This window comes from Mytilus californianus, unplaced genomic scaffold (assembly GCF_021869535.1).
Source record: "Mytilus californianus isolate M0D057914Y unplaced genomic scaffold, xbMytCali1.0.p SCAF_6, whole genome shotgun sequence".
Lineage (NCBI taxonomy): Eukaryota > Metazoa > Mollusca > Bivalvia > Mytilida > Mytilidae > Mytilus > Mytilus californianus.
In genome coordinates, this window is record NW_026262712.1 from 90,832,352 (window position 1) to 90,841,790 (window position 9,439).

The 9,439-nt window shown below is 30.2% G+C and overlaps 1 protein-coding gene across 1 annotated transcript; it reads right to left on the reverse strand.

Annotated features, from left to right (window-relative positions):
- Positions 1-4,258: 4,258 nt before the first annotated feature.
- On the reverse strand, positions 4,259-8,961 carry LOC127704380 (CD209 antigen-like protein C). Its single transcript, XM_052208415.1, has 6 exons — positions 8,918-8,961; positions 7,944-8,101; positions 6,249-6,352; positions 5,082-5,163; positions 4,679-4,893; positions 4,259-4,317 (listed from the first exon to the last, which is right to left on the reverse strand). Exons 2-6 carry the CDS (start codon positions 8,098-8,100, stop codon positions 4,288-4,290), a joined length of 588 nt encoding a protein of 195 aa, XP_052064375.1. The 5' UTR covers position 8,101; positions 8,918-8,961; the 3' UTR covers positions 4,259-4,287.
- Positions 8,962-9,439: the final 478 nt, after the last annotated feature.

A 9,439-nucleotide genomic window follows, 5' to 3' on the forward strand; every position in this document is an offset into this window, starting at 1 on the left:
ATTAGTGACCGACACGTATTTGTAAGTTATTGTCCAAACTGTCACAGAGAATAAATAATTACATAAATAGAGTAAATGCATTTAAGACCTTTGTCCAAGATTATGACACATAATCCGTGTAAAACACTTATGTCTAAATTTACGACAAAGTCCAGAATAATAAAATAAATGCAAAACCTAAATATACATTAAAACAATTAAATAAATAAAATGTTGTTTAAACTATTTTCACACTGCACAGTCCAAATAGTCCGGTCATAGATGATTCAACTTCACTAATTGGAACTCTATCATAAATATCATGATTGGAAACGCAAGGCCTGGCTTATCGTAAAATTGGGAGATATAAACTCCTTATGTTGGTTTCTGGAATGTTGCTGCATAGAAATGGAAACTTTACAATTGGGAAGCTGAAATCATCTCTTTTGTCGTAAATGAGTTCATTATATTTGCTTGTTCCGCTATTGGTATTCAGAGTCACTTGGTCACGTTGGAATCATAATGTGATACCAAAAACTAAATATTTACCTAAACAATTTTTAAAATGTTCATATGCTTCATTGGAATGGATGGAAAAAAACTTTATAGATTGAATTCACAAAAAAAAAATCTTTGTTAAACGCAATACAACTAATGAAAAAGTTAATTTGATTGTACGTAAATTTTAATTTCTTAGTACATGTATATGTCTACCTCAAACATCTGTTACGAAACCTTAATTTTAATACTATCAAACAGATGACAATGTATATATTTGTATTAATTCAGGTATTGCAACTATGTTTCCATCGTCCAATTAAAATTTTTTCATCAACGGTTCATCATGTATTGAATTATAAAGAATTATTTTTTTTCAAAAGTACATCCATCCGACAAAGCAGATTGAAATAACTTTTCAATGTCTACCTATTTGTTTTTTAACATGGTAAGTAACGGCACTTTTGCCATTTGTGTCTATTTTGGAAAATATTAGCTCAACATGTATTATAACATATAGCTATTTTGCAGGTAAAAATAAGCGAACTGACAGAAAAAAAAAAAACACAAAAAAAACGAGTCACTTATATACACACATCTTTTTTTCAGAATGTGATAATCCAAAAAAAAAAAAAAAAACAGTCTGAAAAAAGATGTCTGTATATGGTTTAAAATTTTTGATATTTTTGCTTGAATTGCTGAAACAATTGTTTGTGTTTCCAAACATCAGCAAACATTGTTTTTCCTTTTATGATTTAGTTTTCCGATCGCATACAATGTTGCGTCTATCAATTGTCTGTAATAATAAGAAAAGAATGATTTATATGCTTCATATGTTTCAAGGTGAAGGTCATCATAATCCTGATCAGTGAAATGTCTAACAACAAAAACGCTATAGAGTGGAAAATGTTGTTAACAATACCAAAACATGAGTTTGATACCTTCTGCAGAAATAAACAATTATCTCTACGTTTATTGAACTATTTCGCTTCATTTAATTTCTAACCTGGGGAGTCTAGAAACAAATGCTGCTGTTAAAGTCGGTGTCTATGTGACAAGTAAACAATGGGCATGTTTGAGTCTTTAACTGGGATCCTGCATATTTAGTATTTCAACCTTGAAACCAAAAAGAAAGAAAAAATTAAATATAATATAATTAAATTTTGACAACGGATATTTGAAAAATCTATATTGAAATTATATATCTTTTTTTTAATTTATTGTTTGTTTTATCAATTCATTATTTTGACCGTTCCGTTGTTTCCTGTTATCTGTACATGTCAAATGATTCATTCAAATTCAAGTAGCCACTAAAACTTATGTTCTAGTTGTTACGTTTGTAACGTTTTCATTTTTTGTCTTTCATCAGAAAATGAAATGAAAATGTATCATTTATTAACTAAAAATCAGTTGGAAATGGTTTGACTCGTCAGATAGGCACGAAAATAAAGAAAAACAACTACATGTAGCATAAAGACAAACGACACAAAATACCAGTATAACTTTACTAATGCCAATCTAAGAGCACTATCAGTAACTGAAAGCTAGTTCAAAGCCGAAACCAACTAGTAAATAAATCATGCTCTCCCAGTTTACGGTATCAATTAGTATACATCGAACGGATAAAGTGTAAAGACGTCATAAACAGTCCGAGAAAAGCATGACCCTGATAGACTTTTTGCAAAAAAGAAGAAACCATGGTTTTAGTGCACTCTTGTGATACATTTGTGAAAACACAGCATATTGCCATAAATAACGTGGCAATAAAGCTTATGTATAATATTAAGTGAAAAAAACAAAAATAAGACAATTTCTAATTTCATTTCAGTTGAATTAAGTAAACCAAGTTTGCTTTCAGTACCTGCAAACATTATTTGATTCTTATTAGTTTCTTACTTGTATCTTTATTTTTATTGTCTTCTTAATCGTTATAAAACAAAGTAATTTTCTGACATGATTTTCATTGTACTTTCTTATTTTTACCGTTTAATATTTCACTGGTCGAGATAAGAAGCTAGGGGATCTTCGGTACTTATTAAAAATTGATAAACCCCGCAACAAGTTTATGTGCCAAATTAGCCGATGCATGTTTTTTTTTATTTTGTATTGACGACATATCTCCGATACTGATATTCTCTTTTAAATTTATTCACAATTATTTTAGATTTTGTGCTATTAAGAGCTGCACAAGTTCTGAAGAGAATGCTATTGTTTAAAAACCTCATGTTGACCTCAAGATGTCTTTTTGATTAATTTTTGTTTGGTTGTTGTCTCAAAAATATCGATGCTTTATTCGAATGACAGTAAAATACATTATAATTAGGTTGTGACGTAATTATACATGTAGTCAGCAGTAACATTAGAATATAACATATAACTTATTATTTATCAAATATACTTTATATATAAGCGATTACATTAGGTTTCTTTCTTTATTCTTATAACCTCACGATGGTCTCCTGGTCTCTCCATGATAATGGGAGGTTGTTGGTTCGATCTCCGAAATCTCAAATGTTAAAATCTTGTTGAATATCATTGAGGAACGGTTATTTCTTTTTTAATCAAAATATCCAATGAGGAAACATTTGAATGCCAAACAGAGAACTATTACCTAGTAGTTTTTAAAATGTCTAACGATGAAAACAGATCAAATCTGTCCAATCAGAAGAAATTGAATGTCACACATAGATAATAGATTTGCATTTTGTATAAAGGTTAACATGCTGAGGAAAAAATAGGAAAAAACACTCGCCATAGAAAAATAGAACAATATTGCAAAAATGATGGCCGTTTAAAACGACTCAACTACGCTTACAATTTGGTTTTTAGAAATATCCTTCATTTAAGAAGTTTGACATTGTTTTGGAAGCCGAAAAACGTATGAGATAGGGAGTAGTTTTCTTACATAAAAGGACATAAACAAATTAAACATAAAAAATCGCCTAATTTTTTTTTAATATTTTGAACACAATTATATAATTTACAAAAAATGCAAATTAAATTTGAAATTGACATAAAGAATTAGAATCGCACATATACGGAAAAGAGATCACATGGTTGATGGTATCTTCGAGAACAGAAATTTCATCCAAGATGGAACCTTCTTATGGCAATTATATTAACTGCATGATACCGATTTGAGAACGTACTGTCAAGGCAAAACAAATAAGAAGCCCAAGGCAAAACAAATAAGAAGCCCAAGGCAAAACAAATAAGAAGCCCAATGCAAAACACTATTTTGAAGACAAAAAAACCGTAAACGGTACAAAACAGCCAAACAGTATTAGGTCATCTGAATTTAGGATGTATGTTACATTAAGGTAGTGACTATCAGACATCATTTATAAAAATAAGAAGATGTGGTATGATTGCCAATGAGTCAACTCTCCACAAGAGACCAAATGACACAGAAATTAACAACTATAGGGACCGTACGGCCTTCAACAATGAGCAAAGATCATACTGCATAGTCAGCTATAAAAGATCTCGGAATGACAAATGTAAAACAATTCAAACGAGAAAAAAACAACGGCCTAATTTATGTACAAAATAATGAACGAAAAACAAATATGTTACACATTTGTACATATTCAGGTGGAAGTTATAAATTCGTATAACAATTTCAATACTTTTGCATTAGTTTCCAAAGTAACTTTCAAGACATTCATTCGGGAATACAAGTTTTACGAGCCAAATGTGTTAAATATTTGAAAGGAAGATAAACAAAACAAACAACAAAAGAACCAACACAAATAACAAATATAAACAACAACAAATGATATCGTTTGACACAGTTTATTTCGTTCACTGTTAGTCCTTTTTCGAAGGGCAGCCATTTTTCTGAAATTAAAAGAAAAACCAAATATCAAATAGATGTTTTAAATATATAGAGTTGTTTTACATTCCTTGAATTTTTCTATCTATTGATGAAACATTTATAATATTTTTTTTTTTAATTTGATGAATCTATTTCTTTATCAAACACTGGTATCTTTGTATTAAATGACTTGTTTGTCTTTTTTTTTTATCCTCTTTCTGTTTGTAATGATCTTTTCTAGGATGTTCTGAATGTTATTTATTTGTGATCTGTCATTATGAACTGTCTAACATTATTTGGAAATTATTTAAACCAAAATCAGGAATTGTGATTTTGCATTATGAAATAATTATTTTCTTCTAATTTCATTTATTTTGCACTTACAACATGTCTCTTGCATATAAAGTAAGTTGTAACCTTGCAACTTCTATCGTTCCATAGCCCAGATGGTCGCATCTCTATACAATTTTCATCAGTTCCACCGTTTGGTTCATTACTCTTCCATTTGAAATATTTAACAGGTGCAAAGTTTGACACCCATATCCATTTGCCTGATTCACAGTCAGTTGCTCCTATCCATGCACAACCAATGTTTGCTTCTGAAAGATACATTGTAGTCGAAATTTAACCGTATCATATATATGATATATAAAGCCATTGGGAGTACCGCCTTATAGATATTCTGTAAACAATGATTCTTGTGTATATGGTTTAAAATAGATAATAGCAAGCACCGAACCCCGATGAGAGAGAGAGAGAGAGAGATCGTTTCAGTCATTCGATTTACCTTTCAATTTCGACTTTATCCAGTTGTTTTCATTATCATCATTAATGCTTGAGAGGGACGAACCTTCTGCACGGCAATGCCTCTAAAATTAAATAAGGAAAGACAATTTTTTTGTGCAGTAAAATTAAAAAAAAAAACACTTTTTTTTCAAATTTCAAAATTGTATAGTACATTATTTCGATTTTATTATTTAATCTTTTTGCCTTCAACTATCCATCAAAGCCAAAGGACAAGGGCACGTACATCTACATATCATCGTACAGTCTACAACAATGAACAATATTTTTAGCTTTTAGTCCGTTTGAATAAAGGTCACTGACTACTTTTTTTTTAAAAGTCAATAAATGAATGCACAAACAGTCTGATATATGCTATTAACATTCTACGCTTTTCAATTATGGCAACAAATACAGCAACCTTTTATAATAAATGTGGATTTACCCCGAAACAGATAGATGCAAGGGATGTTACTTTTAGTATTTGGGGAAATTTTTGACTCATATAATACACTTCAAAATATAATGTTGATTTTAAATATTATATTTATAGCTATTAAAATGCATGAGAAAAATCTTCTGTGAAAGGTAGTACTGAATAGTTTAAATATTGTAAAGAATAAAACAACATACGGTTAATTACTTACCCCCTACACAACAAGAATATATATATAAGTACGTCTGAACCAGTGACAACTCTACAACAGATTTATCCATCGGATCACCAGCAGTGATGGTGATACATGGTTGTGTACATTCTGTATATACAACTCGTCTAAACATCAGCCCAACGATGTTAAATCTGTAAATTTGCTTTCGCAAATTTTTTGTTCTTCCCTCGCCGGGATCCGAACTCATGCTACTGAGATATCGTGACACCAAATCGCCTGCACTGTACCTAGATGGCCGTGTGGTCTAGCGCGTCAGATACAGTGCAGGCGATTTGGTGTCACGATATCTCAGTATCCAGCAAATACAGCAATCAATGAAACAATAACAGTACTAAAACGCAGTGATATGCCAGAACAACATTGGAACAGCTGTAAAAATTACATGAAAAGAGCATGACTTATTAAAACACTACTAAGCACAAAAACAACTGGTAACAACATGACGAAGGACGCAGTGCTCTCGAAGACTAAACTATAAATGAATGAAATATTTTTCTTACCTCAGCTTCAAACCAACTTGTCCTCTGTTTACTAATATAGTAACAGTGATCTCTAAAACGTTTCCAGTCCTTCCTACAACCACTATTTGCAAAAACATGTTTTCCTGAAATATTCAACAGACAATAAATTGCTAACAAAGTCTACGAACATTCTTGGAAATCTAAGATCTGACAAAGATGAAAATTAAGATCTGATAACGACGGAAGAACGGTTGAGAACTACAATATGGATAAAACAATGAAAACGTTAACGTTAATGATAAAAGTGAAAGGCACCATCGCCTTTAATCATTAACGTTCTCATTTTCTCTCTCCATATTTCAGTTTGCCATTGTTCTTCAATCGTTATCAGATCTGTTGGACGCTTTAATTGATATATACTGTAACATTTCTCAAACTACACGTTGATTTAATTAGTCTTTTGTTATTTCCTGCCATATTTATTTCAAAAATTGCACTTTGTATTTTCATTGTTTTCCTTTATAATCATTCAAAAAACAGATTCGACCACTTTACTCCGCTCATTAAAATCTTATCAACTCCGATAGTTAAATTTTAGAATGTTTAAATCCTCGTGAACCTCGAATTTTAAAGTTTAAAACGTAACTGCCATAATAGGACTTTTACCGTTTGACAGTAGAATCAATATTTGTTGTATACAGTCAGGATTCTTATTTCATTATTTTAACAATTGTCGCCGGGAGCAGAGATGCAAATTAATGCTTTAAAAATATCATTCTTTTATCTTTCTTTGGAATTTTTTCGGCGGAATTAATGCTTATGCACTAAAAAGATCCACATACACGTGTACCTACCACAATCGACTGTTTTGTTAAAATTTGTCTTTAATTAAAAAGTTTACAACTATCTCAAAGTACCATACTACAGTTAAAGTAAAATCACGTATATAAGATGCAAACAATAATAAATTATGCACCTACATATAACTTTTAAAGCCTATAGAAACAGATGTAAACAATTCAAATATACCTACTGGACCTTTTTCACCTTCTCTAACAAAGAATTCCATTTCTATTGTTTAATATCAACTGGATGTCAGCCTGGTATAGTATTGTATAGGGTATTATTTGTGTTGAACATTTACCCCATATCCTACTTTTTTAGTTAATGAACATTCTGACGTCTTATTCAGTTTTTACCATGTAGTTTCGATACACCTCCGTTGTCTTATCAACAAGTCAAAGTGTTCTGTCGATGGCTATTTTCTAATTGATTATACAAACGCGATAATTATCAAGAATCTCAGATCATCTTTACTCACATCTAATGGTTGTGGGATTTGCTTTATCATTACGGAATTACGTGTTAATAACAGATCTTTGATAATCTCATTTAAATTTATTCAAAACCTTTCGAGATTCTGGCTTATTTAGAACTTGATATATATATATTATATTATATACATTATTATTAAACATCATATGCTGACCATTCTCTCGTCTAGATGTCTTAATGATAGTTTGGGCAGTTGAGCTGCTGTAAAACCAAAGTAAACCTAATCTTCCTTTTATTCATACGCATACAAGTCCCTCATTATTATATTGTTTCAACACTAATGTAAACCATTCTAAGTTATATCTTGGTCATTTATTAATATTATTCCACGTTGACCGTCATAGTTCTGAAATGGATCTTGCTATACAAAGACTGAAAAATCAATTGACTAGAACTAACCTTTAAGTCCCTTTTCCAAGTAACTGATTGTATTTTCAACACCCTTCAACTGGTTTCTCAAGTTATTAAAGTGACTCTTTTCTTGGTTTGCCAGACATACATCGTGTCCACCAACCTCAACACATGTAACTACCAGGCCAACCACAAGCGCAATCATTCTAAAAAATGTGTACAGAAACAAGTAATTGAAAACAATATTGTATGAAAAATGCCTTATCAGAAAAGGTATCGATTTTTGTTTTCCCAATGTCAGAATCATCGAATATTATGTTATGCAAAAGGTTATCTTTATTTACATTGTAAACCTCTTGAAAATTTTTTTTTTTCTAATTTGTGTGAAAACAAAGCGTTTAAATCCCATGTTTTAATAAACAGATATAAAATTAAAAAAAGTACGAAGTATGACATTGAAGAACAATATACATCCAAAAAAAAACACCTCCATCAATTTATGCAACTAAAACGTTTGTAAATGTTGAGACTGACTCGTATAAACACCGTGACGATAGTTTTAAAAATCAAAACAAATGAAATAGATCAAATAATTTAACAACGATTATCTTATTATTGTGAAATCACCAAATATCACTCATTCTTTGGATGAATAATTTGCAGTGCCTATAGCTAGAATTTAAGATGTTCGATTTCTCTTTAAAATTATAATTCATCCATTATTTGGTCACATTCTTTTGAAATAAATTCGTAATTTCATATCTCAATCATGCAAGGTAAATATGTTAAAACATGATATAAACAATCATTTTCTTTAGGTCATTTCAAATTCGTTCATATCAGGATTATAGTAGACACTATTCGTTGCGTATAACGGAAAGAACATACTCTTTGTAAGTAACCAGATGCTGATTAAATAGGAATTTCGTTCTTTGCGAATTCATGTTATATTTGTATTTACAAATATAACGTAAATTAAACAAAAATGTAATAATTTCTAATAATATAATTTTTTTTCTTACCTTGATTTTGAAGCGATGTTGACTTTCGCGCGTACAACGTATATGTATAGTTGTATAACGTGTGCCATCTGTTGCAGCGCATCCTACTGAAATATGATAATGTCAATTTTGAAGTCAGTATCATATTACTTTTTGGATCCCATAATTCCTGTATTTTGTTTTTTGTTTTTATCATAGTTATTACTTCCCGTTTCAGTAAACGAGATGAAAATGAATTATACATGAAATAAATAAGACATAGTTCCAATATTTATACACAAATTTTCAACAACTGTAAGCCTCATCCGGAAGAATATTAATCATGTATTGTCGTTAAATGAGGTAAACCTGTGCTTTTATTGACTTTTGAAAGATAAATATATCAGTCAATAAAACACCTATTTACGAAATAAAAAAAACATTTTGATTTATTTCATTTTCTAAGAAGTATATATAATGACAACCATATTTCAAAACCAATTGTACATTACAATAATCATGCATATAACATATGTAGTAGAAGGTTAAAAATTTAGAATATTA

Coding starts and splice junctions, on each gene's coding strand:
- LOC127704380 (XM_052208415.1), bottom strand. CDS start 8,100: ATGATTGCGCTTGTGGTTGGCCTGGTAGTTACATGTGTTGAGGTTGGT. Junction 4,894..5,081: donor GATAAAGTCGAAATTGAAAG/GTAAATCGAATG, acceptor TGTATCTTTCAG/AAGCAAACATTGGTTGTGCA. Junction 4,318..4,678: donor TTATATGCAAGAGACATGTT/GTAAGTGCAAAA, acceptor TTTTAATTTCAG/AAAAATGGCTGCCCTTCGAA.